At 36.9% G+C, this 16,285-nt stretch overlaps 2 protein-coding genes across 2 annotated transcripts in view; one reads left to right on the top strand and one right to left on the bottom strand.

Moving 5' to 3' along the window:
* LOC136836425 (sialin-like) overlaps positions 1-16,285 on the bottom strand; it is a 417,985-nt gene that overhangs the window by 201,856 nt on the left and 199,844 nt on the right. The window lies entirely within an intron of this gene.
* The window catches only part of LOC136836424 (rhodopsin, GQ-coupled-like), a 200,704-nt gene continuing 186,685 nt past the window's right edge, over positions 2,267-16,285 (top strand). Inside the window, exon 1 of the mRNA XM_067100645.1 lies at positions 2,267-3,221. Within this exon, the coding sequence (XP_066956746.1) occupies positions 2,654-3,221 (568 nt within the window). The 5' untranslated portion in view covers positions 2,267-2,653. The remainder of the gene's footprint in view (positions 3,222-16,285) is intronic.

Here is a 16,285-nt window from a genome sequence, read left to right as displayed (position 1 = left end):
CTTTTTCTGTGCTTGTGAGAAACGTGCCCCCCTCCTCTCTCTCTCTCTCTCTCTCTCTCTTCTCTCTCTCTCTCTCTATTTATGTGAATGCGAGAGCCTGCTTATCTATCAAAGAGTATGTCCTGTCTTCTTCTGTTCTTGCGTAAAACCTCTCTCTCAGTGAATACCTGTTTACCTGCCAATTTGCATGAAATCTGCATACACGTGGCCACACGTGACCTGTTGTCGAGTTAACGTCCTGCCACCCGAAAAAAAAAAGACAATATTGATGAAAAGTCATAAAAAACCCAGCATTCAAAGTACGGAAAGCGTCCTCCCGGGATTCACCCTTTCCAGTCTTGGTACCTGCGTCTTCTGTTACAGCATTTCCATAAATGGAAAAATGAATATTTTCTCGAACGGTCCAAAGTCTTTACGATGTTATGGGAGAAATCCGACATTTTTATTTATTTTTTGGCGGCCCCTTTACAAGGTGATGAAATACTAACCTCAGTAATCGGAGATGGAAAGCTAATTATTTGAAGATACTTTGAAATGACAACAATACCAGTATGAAAAATAATTAATAATGGTTCTCATTAAAATTATAATAAAAATACATCAAAATTATATCACAATTACTTGATAATAATAACGGAAATAAAAATAATTCGTAAAAGATATGAAAAAAGAATTATAATTTTCATTATCATCATAGTCATCGGGTATTACATTACGATATTCATTAACCAAAAACATTTTCTCAGTCCTCCAACAATTGTAATAATAGTAAATGCAAACATAATCATTTTAATAAGAAAAATAACTGATGTGATTTATTTCAATTTCCATTGTTAATATCATTATTAAGTCTCTTTGACATGAGCATAATATTAAAGATGATTTTTAGCGTTTTGTTATCATTATTTTAATTGTCACTGTGTACATGAATCTCACCAACAATTATTGAACCGTTTAATATATTATCACGTTATTAGTGAGTAACAGAATAATTAAAAGCCAGTCTGCAGGCCAAATATCATCACTGAAATGTATCTGTCAATTCAGACGCCACGCGCAATCAGGCAAAAAGCCAGTGTTGTAATTTCATGTTAAATCCAAAATGTCACGAAAAAACGCTCCTCCCTAAAAACAATTAATCGAGATCATACAAAATAATATAAAAAAAACTTACTCCGTTTTTCGCAGACATGGCGAAAGCATAAACCAGGGTTAAAAATTTCCTCCATGTTGGATCATAAAGTTTATAAAAGAAGGAATGACTTTAAAGAAAAAAAATAAGCTTGAGGGACTGCCCCGCACTTTCTTTACCCGTTGTACATTTTTCTTTCTGGCTAGGGACCCTCTGCAACAGCTGCACCTCTTAAACTTTCAATTGTAATTTATCTGTCCTACTAGAATAAAAAAAAGGCAATGTAAGATATCACTATTATTAATTACTAAATGACGGAAATGTAAGAGAGAGTCGAGGCTTGCCACGGAAAGTCCCGACCCTAAAGAAGTCACGGACAAAGGGAACTTATTTAGAGGCCAGTGATGAGAGAGGCTGGTCCCGGACTGAATGACGGCAAGTCTAAGTATGAGGTCTATTACTCGTACATTATCACTACTTCACACAGGAAATTAAATATATGGTTATGCATTGTATATTATAATTATTACTATTATCACTATTACTATTTAAGTTCTGCAAGCATTCATATGGAGCATGGCTAAAGCCTTCCACATAAAAGAATATTTAATACATATTTAACATACAGCCCTTACTGGAGAGAGCAGCCGCAAAGCAGAGAATATACAATATTATGGGAGCAGTTTTGTTCTTTTATTGGATAAAATCCCAACGTTTTCGGAATCGTTGTATTTCTCGTCCGATTCAGGCCTCAAATATGAAGAAGAAATTATATATTCATCGGAATTCGTTTTTGCCTCTTCTTCCCATTAAAAATGTAATTCTTATAAATATGTATATATGTATTTTTTCCTATGTGTGTACATATACACACACATATCTATCTACCTACCTATCTATCTATCTATATATACAACCTACAAGGCAATATGGAATCTTTAGAGCGTACCTTTGTAACGTTACTAAAGATTCAACGAAGCAAAACTTCATCTTCATGTTTACCTTTCATAAAGGAAAAACCAAACATTCCTCGAGTAAAACATAATCACCCTTATTTTACCCTTCACAAGGTAGTAAATGGCATGCTAGGTTTACCATAATAGATTTTTCTTAATCTGACACTGCTGTTCACAGGTAAACTGATAACGAGGCATTTAGGAGTCCGAAATAGAAATGATAAACTTACGAGTTGATAATGATTATGAATCGGTGTTTGTGTCTAGTGAAACATACGAGGTTTCTCAAGAAAAAAGAAACTTGTAACTCAAAGCGAAAGACAAATCTCTGTAATCATATATAAACTGTGGTTAAATGAAAACTAATAAACGTAAAATTTAAAGTAACTGTGAACATTAAGTTGTATACACAAATTACAAGAAGTAACAAAAAAGTGTAATTGATAAGTTTGTATACTACTAATATTTAAGAAAAATGTGGGGCATAAAAGACGAAAGACGAATACCTTTCAAAAACCAACACAAAAAATTGGGAAAATACTGATAAATTTGCCCAAACATCAACATGATTGGTTACTCAGGCATACAGGATTTAACTATGCCGGGCTCGGCGCTCGACGCCAACCCAAAAACTCCTTATGGACCCCTATTCGACCAGGCTTTACCCATGAGCCAAATGGGCCCAGCCGAACCGACTTACCACCCGTATCCACCTCTGGTTGCCTCGAGGATGATGGCCTGGCTCTCTACGCCTACGTCCGTTGCTACCACCGACCCCATGGTCGCTCCCGAGGTCTCCACAACCATCACGCCAAAGATTTCACTCCGATCGGCCATTCCAATGGCGCTAACCAGGCCTACGCCCACCGCTATGGCATGCGCAGCTGGGTCGTGTCCTTGGTTTGGGGTTGTGTCAAGCAACGGCCGCATGAACCAAACGGATTCGAACTTCCCTCAGAACGATACGCCATCGACGGCCATGTCTATGGAATACCACACCCTGGACTATGTGCTGACGTCTGTGTCTCCCAGGGAACACCAGAATTCCACACCCTCTCCAGGGGCGTCTTCTATACCAGCCCCACAGCCGCCCGTGGTCAGTTCGTTGGTGGCGGCTTATCTCATCGTCGTGGGTGAGTCACTTGAAACCTGTATCACTTTGGTCACATACTGTAATTTAAATGGCTAAAATTTACCTTGCAAACAATGATTTCACTTTAGATTCCTCTTTTAATCCCGGTTACGAAAGCTCCATGTTGCCCTTTTACTCGTCCTTGTTTGGAATAACAATAACACACCCCGGGTGCTTCACGTTTTGCCTCCCTCCTCGAAAGAATTCAATCCAAAGCAGTTGGTTTGAACGAACCCTCCCTTAATGTTTTGCAGGATGACTTCTTTGACCTTTTCTCACTGATGATCATAATCACTGCAAAGCCATTTTGCATAAAACAATCAATCAATAAATGCCCTTTTACAGGTACTACTTCAGTCATATTTCCACTACGCTAAATGGACTTCCATTTACATAAAAAGGGTTTAAGTTGTGTATAAGTTTCTTTACAATTTAAAAAATATATTACAAAAGCAAATGAACAGACAAATATGTGGAAGTTATTAGAAAATGAGAACTAGACAAAGTTTTTTTGCACCAAGCACATCAAGATGGTAGTCGATTTCTTGCCATGTTCGCTGTAGCATAGCCTCATCAATGGTGGCAATGGCATCAGTGATCTTTTGCTTGGGATCAATGATGTCCAGTATCTTTGATACACAGTATCTTTAACACAACCCCATAGAAAAAAAATCCAGGGAAGTGATACTTGATGAATGAGGTGGCCAGGGAATTGGGCCATCCCTTCCAATGCACCGGTCTGGAAATGTTTGACTCAGGAACCCACAAACATGCAGTCCCCAGTGTGGTAGTGCACCTCTTACTGGAAAATGATCGTTGGTTGAAGGTCATCTAGTTGTGGTGCAACATGTTCAATCAGAAGGTCATTGTAAACATCTGCAGTAACTGATGTCTCGAAGAAAAATGGACCAATGATTAAATTGCACATGATCCCACAACAAACATTCACCTTTGGACTATCTCGGTGAAGTTCCCTAGTCACATGGGGATGTTCTGAGCCCCAGATTCTCACATTATGTGTGTTCAGTTTCCCTCAAACATGAAAGGTTGCCTCATCACCAAAACAAACTCGGTTGAGGAACGTTTCATCCTCAGAAATTCGTTCAAGCATGTTAACTGAAAACTCTTTTCGCTTGGGTTATCATTTGGCTCGAGTGCCTGCATGAGCTGCACTTTAAAAGTGTACAATTGCAAGTTCTTGTGTAGGACTTTGTGCACTGTTGAACGTGGTAGCTGCAAGTGTCTGGCAGCAGTACGGATGGACTTTGTAAGAGAACAATCATAGGCTTGTTTTACATGATCGATGTTTTCCTCAGATGTTCTTGGTCGTCACTTCTCCCTTCATCCAATACTGTCCCTGTTTCCTTTAATTTCTCGTGCCATGCACGAATTGACGGACATGATGGTCGGTTTCTTCCATACTTAATTCTGTAGTTTCGCTGTGTCTGCGTATCCGATTTTGTTTCAATGAACCATGACACACATTGTGCCTTTTCTTGAGGAGTAGCCATTTTTTAGGGATTCATTTAACAGTACCTCTTTCATCAACAGGGCACCTGAAATACACAAATGCAATGGGATTAAAAACTTTGATAATTGCTACGTACCTAGAATAAGTCAGCGGCTTTTGTAATATATTTTTTTTAAATTGTAAAAACTTTATGGACAACCTGTATATAGAAAAATATATATATGTATATATATATATATATATATATATATATATATATATATATATATATATATATATATATTATATACATATATATATACAGACTTATATACGTACACACACAAATGCACACACACATATACAAACACACAAATGCGTACACATACATACACATAACATATATATATATATATATATATATATATATATATATATATATATATATATATATATATATATTTGAGGGGAGAGTTTGGCAACACCATGTAAGTCCTCTGCCAACGCTGTATGATTTATTCCATTTTGCTTGATCTTTTGGTGGTCGTTAATTCAAGCCGTTGATCCATAACTCCAGTGAACAAAGTGATCAAAAGGGAGAGAGAGAGAGAGAGAGAGAGAGAGAGAGAGAGAGAGAGAGAGAGAGAGAGAGAGAGAGAGAGAGAGAGAGAGTTTAGAAATTGACCCAGTAACATTCAGAGCTTTCATACCGATCAACGCTTAAAAAATAAAAAACAGAAAAGATCACATTTCAAATAATAAAGAGCGACCTGTTAAAAGCTTATCAGAGTAATTATCATTACCTGAAATTTTGTTACTTTGTTCTAAGCAAAAGTCCAAAATTAGGTAATTACAAACGTTAATGTTTATCAAGAACTTGTTTTCCTACATCAATTACACCCTCGGATAAAAGTAAGTATTGAATGGATTTCAAATACACGAGCTATCTGTTTAAATGCAAAATTAACCCTTCGATATACAGAAAGATGCCACATCAGCTGGATATTCAGGGACAAGAAGCGTTGTACATTGCTTATAATTTTAATAGCCACAATAGCCTCTTGGCCGGGTGTTCACGAACAGGTTTACCTGTCAGTCCACCTGTCAGTTCATCGAATCTGGCGTTAAAACTTACGTGTAGACGACAGCTTGTGGGCGGAGTCAGTCCACTCACCAGAACTGATGAACTGATGTCATTACCTAAGTTCTTTGGATCGACTGACAGGTGATTGCATGTGTGGACGGGTAAGCAACGGTTTTACGACAGTTCGCCGTTGGATTTCACCTGGGAAGAATATCAGCCACTCAGACCAGAACATGAATAAACTATGTATAGGACTAATTCATTTCACTGTTAGACCCTGCAGCGCTATTTGTAGACCTTTGAGTCCAAGTCATATAATAAGAAATAAAAAAATATTTCCATGTGATACAGACAATTTGGTACAGGACTAGGCCAGTGTTCTGCCTTTTTATGAAAAGTGTTACTAGTGAAAGTAGGCTTCACGATCCATTTCATAAATAACTGAACCAACCCCCAGTTCTCATTTTACCTTACTCATTGATATTGTATGAGAATAGACATCACTCTTTAATGGGCAATATTTAGACCATACTCTGTTAAGCCTTTTTGCTTCTTTCCTACTTTTAATTGAATTACTGCGGCAACTAGCCTATTAGCTCCACCTCCTGATCAGTCAGCGGAGTTTCCATCACTACCATACAGTGTTGCTACGACGAAGGCTGGGAGAGAAATGAGGGCGATGACCTCGAGTTGACGGTCCGACTGACAGTTCTACTTTTCTCATGTGGACACTCATCCGTCGAACGGTCGTGGGTGAACTGACAGGTAAACCTGATCGTGAATACCCGGCCTTTGGTTTTGAATTTGGAGTCCATTGTAAGCCTCAAAATCCGAAATTATATAATATGAAAAATGTCTACCTCCCAAGCGGGATTTGAACCCATGTTGGTTAGACAACTGGCATGGCTATTACGAGTGCTTGGTTCCAGAAAATTTGACCCGTACACACATAGACCAATAAACGTTCTGTGATATACCATGTACCATAAAATCCAATTTACCATAGGCTTTGCATTTTAGCAAGAGGTTACCCCTTGATTAGCTGTCAATTACTGTACAACATTGCATCTCTGAAGCAAAATAGATCAAACGTATGTTAGACGGCACACACACACACACAAAGAGAGAGAGAGAGAAGCTGACTCAGTGATATTCTGAGCTTCCCCACCAATCAACGATAAGAAAGCGCTAGAAAAGTTTACATTTCACACAATGAAGTCAGAGCTGTTATAATGTGGTATTTTATGTTATAAGATACCACATTATCTATTAATACCTGAAAATTAGTAACGTTGCACTAAACGAAAGTACAAAATTATGCAATAACAGCGATAGCGTTTACAAAGACGTCGTTTTGACAGGTAGGCCTTATGTTAATGCGTAAATAATAAGTGAATCTTTCAACATATAGAAAGATTCCAAATCAGCTAGATATCATGAGGTGTCTTGTATTGCTTATATTCGGTTTTGAAAAGAGAAAGCCCTTAAATCCGGAAATATGAACGCTGAGAAGACGATGAGACTACAAAAGTAGAGACTAGCCTCTTTTAGGTACTCTAATTTCCAATGTTCTCTTATTTCTCATGTTTTGAATACTGCTTCAATTGAAAGCCTTGAAATCCGAAATATGAACGCTGGTTAGAAGACTGATGAGACTACTAAAAGTACGTGGCACTACCGAATTTGACCTGTAAATGCTGTACGCGTACCTGTACATGACCTAGGTTGAGAAGCTTCTTGGTCATTTGCTCATCTATTCATTGAATTATTTTTTCTTTGAAATACCGTGTACCCTAAAATCAAATTTCCCGTGAATAAAAAACATCAGAGACAGCTCCTTTATTATCCCACAGACATGTAAATTATAACAACAGATTCTCCTTTTTTTTAGATTGGCTGTCATACCAACAAAACAATACTGCACATCACATCTCCATGAATGTATAGGCAAAAGCAGATCAAACGTATCAGGCTTTATTATGGAGAGAGAGTTGGTAACTGAGAGGGGCAGAGAGAGTCATCTATTGGTAAACATGAAAGAGAGAACTTACCCCCTGAGAGAGAGAATTTGAAATGCTGTAGACCTGACATGAACTAGAGAGATTTGCCCATCTATTCATTGAATTATTTTTTCTTTGAAATACTGAGAGTCTCGACATGTACCTTCTCCTTTGGAAAATCAACACACGAGATCAAACTGGGAATCAAAAAGAGGGCTGCTTCCATTAGAATTTACTAATCTTGTCATTCTTACCACCTATTTCGTCACAATTCACGCATATTGATAAAAGGGAAATGATCTTTCAATTTGCTTCAAACTGATGCAATATTCTCATTACCCCAACATCCTCTGAAAGGCTTTCACCCACAATGATATTCATAGATAGATTTCGAGTGCAGTCAAATGGTTCAGCAAGGACAGAGGTTTGTGTTTCTGTTCATGTATGCGTGTAAGGACAACTTAAGAAAACTGAAACCATTTGTTATCTGTCCTATGATTAATTGATTAAATAAAACAGAAAGGCATTAGAAATTTCGTTTTCGCTTCGGTAATTTTTTTTTAATCAAAAGTATACTATATCTTAAGCATTAAAGCTAAAACGACCGAATTACTGAATTATGGAAAGGAATTCTCAGCAAGCTAGAAGCTTCAAACAAGAAAGCCCCATTATTTTACCATTTAGTGACGACCTGACTGGCAATTTTTAAGGCTGGTGAGAAGTTTCGAAGGAACACAAAAATGACCTTCAATCTTCCTTTTCGCTAAGATTTGTATTTTGCAACCAAATTTGCAATGCCTCTTTGGTCTGTTATTTTTTTTTTATTCTGAAGCGTGTGTCTCGCCTCTCCGAGAGATATTCTTTCAGTTACTCTTACTGTCAGGATTTCATCTTCATAAAGACAACAATTTTGCACTTAAGTTCATGATTATTACTAAAGCAGTATCATGTTCTTGTTGGCCACATCTAATAAATCTGGGAATATGTTGTCATACTTTGTAGTTGCGCTAAGCTGCATTTATGTAATATTCGGAGAACCTAAGTGCGTGGATGTCGTTACGAAACTTGAGGGGTATGACAGTACTAATTTGACTGCGATCGTCTTCCCGACTTTGAGACTCGTTTGGCAGTTATTTTTTTTTTTCTCAGAATAACTCAGAGTTCCTAACTGTATCTCAGAACTCATGAGAACTCTGAAACAGCGCATAATTAAATGCTGTATATTCAACCAAGACTCCATAAAGATACCACTTTCCAGAAGTATGAATATTAAATCATGCGAACAAGCTCCAGTAAACAGTCAATTACCAGTCTGTATTGATGCTGCTCATGAAAAAAAATTGAACACTCACTGAACATGGGACTAGAGATCAAAACTTTTATGATTATTTCACATTTATTTACAATAGTTTTGATAACTTCGTGAAGTTCCAAAGCAGCTTGCAAAGGTGATATACTTCACTTCAGCTGCCATTTTAGTTTTCTGTAAAAGAAAACTATTGAGATGGCTTTGTCTGTCCATTCGCACTTTTTCTGTCTGCCCTCAGATCTTAAAAACTACTGAGGCTAGAGGGCTGCAAATTGGTATGTTGATCATCCACCCTTCAATCATCAAACATACCAAATTGCAGCCCTCTTGCCTCAGTAGTTTTTATTTTATTTAAAGTTAAGCTTAACCATGGATCGTGCGTCTGGCACCGCTAAAGGTGCCAGCCGTCGACACATCTTCACTTGACAGCATCTGGGGAGCAACTGACAGCTGCCCGGTCGTGGCTGAGAGTTTCATACTGCAGCACATCGAAAGTTTCATACAGCATCATACGCTGTACAGAAAATTCGACTGCGCAGAAGAAACTTCGGTGCATATTTTACTTGTTTTCTTTTGTTCCCTAGGGATCTGTTACCTAGCCGAGATAACATCACCAGCCATCATTATATCCATATCACTTATTGTCCCTGACAATGAATGAGAGAGCCTGGCGCGCACGGTTCTTTATGGCACATCTCTTTAGAAGCTCACAAAAAAATTACCAAATGAAAAAATAAATAAATAAAAATAATAAGAAAAATCTTAGTCACAAGAGTGGTTCATGCGCTTCATTTCTCTGCTTATATCTACCACAAAAGTACACCAACAGGTCGGCCATATATTTCCCTGCTAAGACAGGGAGTGCTACAGGCATACAATAATCCCGGTCCTAATATTATCATGCTGACCGGCAATTTGGATAACCTACCAGTAGTGCCAGGTTCTCCCCCAATATAAAAGGGCAATGCTCGGAACTCTACGGGATGATCACGGTCAATAAACCGACGTAACTAATCTGGTCTCTCGCTGAGTAAATTGAAGAAATATTGGATCTTGTCAGTGTACGGATGGGAACCTACCAGTGATGGTCAGACGCAGTTGTCACATATGTCCACTAATGAAACTGAGACAAATATCAGTAGTTTGTCAAGAGTGCCAATGAGTCGCAGTGGAGACCCAAAGGGAACCTAAATGAGGGAATAACTGATTCCCTTCGCAAACTCCTACGATGATTAACCTCGAATATTGACTCCATTCATCCAACAATATATGGTACCCAATTATGTTGACAGGGGAAAATAAAATTTACACTAAACATGAGAAGCATAAAGAGACGAACTGGGATACAAAATTTCAACGGATAAAAAGCCCCACAAACACAGAGAGAGAGAGAGAGAGAGAGAGAGAGAGAGAGAGAGAGAGAGAGAGCTTCTTTATAGGCCATGAGTGAATTCTTTGTTACTTGTTGAGAAAAATGAGCTTGAAAAAAAAATGAAATGATGATCATAGCAGGAATATAGACCAGGCGCTGATTCGTAGGACATGACTTGAGCATCTCCCGAGAGCTTAAGCGAGGATCGCCGCACTTGACCTACGGCATCGTCTTAACTGAAGAAAGTGAAGTTCCCTGTAGCAGTAGTTAAGAAGGATTAGAAATCAAGGGCAGTACTCATGAACCTGAGAGAGAGAGAGAGAGAGAAATTTCCTAACTCAAAACAAGCTCAAACAAATAAAAGACTTGAAATAAAGCGAGAGGAAAAACTTCAAAAATTTCGAAGCAGTAACAACAGAGAAATAATACATATTTCTTATCTCTGAAAGACTTATACAGACCAAAGATCCAAACTATGAGAGAGAGAGAGAGAGAGAGAGAGAGAGAGAGAGAGAGAGAGAGAGAGAGAGAGAGAGAGTTTTCACAACTCAAAACAAGCTCTGGCAAATAAAAGACTTGAAATAAAGCGAGAGAGAGAAACATTTCAAAATTTCGAACCACCAATATCAGAAATAAAACATTTCTTATCTCTGAAATACGCAAACAGATAAAAGCTCTAACCTGTGAGAGAGAGAGAGAGAGAGAGAGAGAGAGAGAGAGAGAGAGAGAGGAGAGAGAGAGAGAGAGAGAGAGGTGAAATGCCTTATTTAGGGAAGTCTACAGAAAAAACAGCGCAAACACGCCAGAGCAAACAGATAAATGACGAGAGAGAGAGAGAGAGAGAGAGAGAGAGAGAGAGAGAGAGGGAGAGAGACATTTACGGTTTGATACGAAACATTCCCCTGAAATCTGTCCCATTAAACCTACAATCTAAAGGGCACTCGATTTTACATCTTGACAGCTGATAGTCATGGACGGCGTTCAAATGGCTGCAATATCTTCAAGCGCTGGAGATTTGTAATGTCTAAATGAGGAATTGTAAAATGCTATTCATACTGAAAACGAAAATAACTTTAGATGCCCACCCATTCGCGCATTATTGACCCCCTTGTTCTGTTTATAATTTCAATGTTCTCCAGTTTCACTGACCGCAAAACCATTGTGTTGAAATCATGCTACTGGCTGGCACTCACTGGTGGTAACCCATCCTGGTAATGACCATACTTGACCTTAGTTACTTAATGAATTACTTTACTGATGTGTTATGATCCTATTTCGTGTTTAATGTCTAATACATCTTGCTTCCTCTCCTTTCCCTTTCTCATTTTTAGGGCATGGGCTAAAAAAAGATTACTAGGTTGCCCGCCTCATAGACTTTTGCTCTTAAACAGACCAAAGGACATTCTAAGATGAAAGAACTACCTCATTAAACTGCTTTCTACACGTGAGTATTACGTCGTCCAATATTTACTCAACTCTTGCCAAAAAATTCCAAAACCAACGAGTTCAACAGTGAAACAAATGTGTATAAATATGTACATATTTTCCCTGAGCTCTATTGGAACATTTTAACTGTGACGACGTCGATAAACAACGATAATTTTATCTAAGACTTTCGTTATTCTAATAATATATATAATATATATATATATATATATATATATATATATATATATATATATATATATATATATATATATATATATATATATATATATATATATATATATATATATATATATATAATGTAGAATCTACTGGTCACTTTTACCAGACACAAAATGTAATTCTAATAGCCACAATGTCTTCTCTTAACTTCGAATTTTTCTGCGCTTTTTTTGGATATGCTTGTAACTACGAAGCTGGACATCCAAACAAGAAATTGAAGAGACTTGTGGGATTTTGCCGGCGCGGGAGACGAACCCCGCGTATTTCATAATCTGTATACACAGTCGTGAGCTTACTCCGCCAGCAGCCAATCAGATACCAGATCACATAGCCAATCAGATTCGAGCAATGACGTCATCGACCGTATATTTCAATTACCTATATTTTATCCTATATTAGACAACTGTGTGAGCAGCAATAACCCATAAGAGAAATATTGTTCAAATATTAACCCTCTTATGTATTTGTGTCCATAAAGGAGACTAAAATTGTGCGCATTAAGTTAAATTAAGATGGAGCGAACAGTGACGTCATCGACGAAGAAGAATGTAAACAATAGATTTCTAAACGCCTGCAGAAAAAAATTCCATTTCAATGACGTCCGCGACCGTAATTTCAATTAGCCCATATTTTTCCTATATCCACAAAACTGTACACGAAACAAATCCATCACCCATCTGAATAATGAAGCACTATTTTAACCAAATTAGCCTTATAACCCAAGTATTATATTAAAAAGCCCTAAATAATAAATAAAAAATATTACGCTGGCACTGACGTCATCGTCATTATAAATTTGTCATAACAGAAGAAGACATACTTCATTCCGCCATTGTCTTGTTGATTTTTTATCGTTGCCGCCACGCTTTTTCTTAACTAAAATTTAGTAATCGGTGCAATACCACGTTGGTTCAATCAGTCCTCCAATTCATCCTTATTGGCACCTTATTTTACATAACATAGTAATAACGAAATTTTAAAGAATATTGTACAATTGAGAACCAAACAAATTTGATGATGATGAATACAATGGAAAGAGGTTTTAAATCACGCAATAGTACAACTTTCAATGCTGCAAGATTATATCATGGGAAGATACCGCATTCACGAAAGCCATGAACTGGCATCGGGTGACAATCGGCATAAAGGAGTTAAAAAACTTATACTGCAGATACCACCCAGAATCGCTTTTACAGGTCAGTTTCTATGCAGACATACAGTATCTGCCAAACACGGGGCCAATTAATGATGCAAATGTATAGTGAATTAAATACTCAACTATATTATCATACGCTTTAAAGGAATCAGCTAAATGAACACAAGAGGGTAATTGTTTATATTAACTCCACATTACTTTTTTCTTTGCTAGTAATCAGCCATAATCCAATGACTTAACCATAATGGACATACATAACCTGCTCACAAGGTGGTAACTAACATTTTAATATAAAATTACTGTAAATGATAAATCCATAGTAATTACTGTTAAATAAAAGCATTGTATTTAATTCTTTAACAGAAATGCAGCTTATTATTTATGATATATTCTGGTTCAACATAAGAAATGGTCTGAAATAACATTTCAAAACTAGACAGAAAAAGACTTCAAAATAAAATTACAAAACAAGCATGAGAAGCAATCACCTTTTAAATCAAATTTGTGAGCTAACTTGAAGTTTTATTGCAAAATTGGTAAGTTTAAAAGACTGAGGATGTCAATGTAACTGATGCTTCTAATTACATGGGAATTTTTTGAACAAATGAATTTAGGAAAGTGCATTTTAAGGGTATTTGAAGTGGTAGTCAGAAAACAACCCCTGAAAAATGTTACAGCAGGAAATGACAAAAAAAAAGGACCAATGATACAGTGAAGTTAGGTGCGGGTTTTACATGGTTTTCATTGCAAAACAAATATTGTTACCACCAATTTTAAACTGGAATTGTTATCTTTTCGCATTTACACTGGTCCAACTTTGTCTTGAATTAGTCGAACCACGCGCTGATTGAAGCTAAACCATCAAGTGGTGATTGGCTACAGAGTCGCGTAGCATGACTCTGTAGGCCAATCACGCACTGATCGTTTAACCAATCAGTGGGGTGGTCTGATCAGCTTGACAAAGAGTGGGACTGTAAATGCGAAAAAGATAACATTCCAGTTTTAAAAGTGTGGTTTAACAATTTTGTGTACAGCAATTTTAAACCTTATACAGTACTGCACTGTATCATTGGTCCTAGAAGTCATAGCACAGTGGCCTAACCCAATTTGAGAACTGTTTGTGACTACTAGTTCAAACTTAGGCAAAAATGCGCTGTAACCACCCACTATTGAAAATTAAACCCAATGGTGGCCACATTATCCTCATCTTTAAAAAGTTTGATAAAACTTCAGTTAGCTGTCCCATTTGAAGCATCTGTATTGCTTGTATCACCAGACGTCAGTAATTTTTATTTGAAAGTTTTTGGCTGCTTACATTACTACTTTGAAAAAAGGTGTTATTTCAGAATTGTTTTATTTTATAACTGGAATCTGTTAGACTATTTTAGACCATATATCATAAAACCCAATTTGAGGAGTTTCTTCAAGGAATTAAATACAGGGCTTTATTTGAACAGTAATTAGTCATTAACTATCATTTACAGTAATTTTTATTAAAAGAAGGCTCATTTGCCGTTACCACCTTTGGTTATGTTAGTATTATGTATACAAATGAAGTAAGTACTGATTATAGAGAATAAAAAAGAACAATGTGGCGAAATAAATATAAACAATTTAACCCTCTTATTTGTTCTCTTCCAGCTGCTACTATGGCATGAAGTTGAAATGAATTCATATACATTTATGAAATTAACGGATGCGTAAGTCAAATACTGTATGCTCGGTGAGCAGAACACTGACCTAAACGCTATTCTCAGGTAACTTAAAAGTCATATAGGCTACAGTAGAGTAACAACAAAAGTAGCCAACTACTTTATGCCGATTGTCACCATGCAGGCAGATGAACTTTTTGAAAGGTGAACCACTACATATAATTGATTGAAAGATTGAAAGATTTGCGTAGTAAAAACCTCTTTCCATCTAAGCGCTTCATCATGGCATCAATGAATTAGTTCTCAAATTGTACAATTTTTAAAATTTAGTATTACTATGCTAGCAGAAACCTGCCAATTCAGGATGAAAAGATTAGATTGAACCCATTTTGAAAAACGTAAAACGTTAAGAAGAAAAAGGCAGTGCTGGCAACGATAAAAGAATATCAACAACGCGGTGGAGTGAAGGATTCTTCTTCTGATAGTGTTTAACAAGACGATGACGTCACTCACCGCGCATATTTTTTATTTATTATTTGGGGCTTTTTTAATGCATAAAATACACCAGTGGGTGACTTAATTTGCTAAAAATAGTGCAGATGGGTTAAAAAACTTGCCTGATGGTTGTTGTTTCTAATTTAGGATAAGAATAATGGGCTAATTGAAATATACGGTCGAGTGACGCCATTTTTATGAAATGGAATTTTTCTAGCAGCGTTTAAAATCTGTTGTTTACATTCTTCTTCGTCGATGACGTCACTGTTCGCTCCATATCTTAATTTAACTTAATGCGCACAATTTTAGTCTCCTTTATGGACACAAATATATAAGAGGGTTAATATTTGAACAATATTTTCATATGGGTTATTGCTGCTCACACACAGTTGTCTAATATAGGATAAAAATATAGGCAATTGAAATATATTTGTCGATGACGTCATTGCTCGAATCTGATTGGCTGTGATCTGGCATTGATTGGCGCTGGCGGGTATGCTCACGACTGTGTATACAGATTGTAATATAGCCTGGTCACCTTAACCACAAGGTCAGGTCGGCAACGTGACCTCCTTGTGGTTAAGGGTGACCTGGTTCGTCTCCCCATGACCGGCAAATCACAAGTCTCTTCAATTTCTTGTGTTTGGATGTCACGGCTTCGTAGTTACAAGCATATCGAAAAAAAAAGAATTCGAGAGTTAAGAGAGCATTGTACTTAGAATACATATATATATAGAAGTTAATATATATATATATATATATATATATATATATATATATATATATATATATATATATATATATATATATATATATATAAATTTCTGACTCACGTCGGTCGAACCCAGTGTCTCTCAGGTGATTGTGTAGGAATTATAT

The sequence above is a fragment of the Macrobrachium rosenbergii genome, chromosome 56, assembly GCF_040412425.1.
Source record: "Macrobrachium rosenbergii isolate ZJJX-2024 chromosome 56, ASM4041242v1, whole genome shotgun sequence".
Lineage (NCBI taxonomy): Eukaryota > Metazoa > Arthropoda > Malacostraca > Decapoda > Palaemonidae > Macrobrachium > Macrobrachium rosenbergii.
The sequence above is the reverse complement of the archived record's forward strand: the minus strand, read 5'-3'. Positions and strand labels throughout refer to the sequence as shown.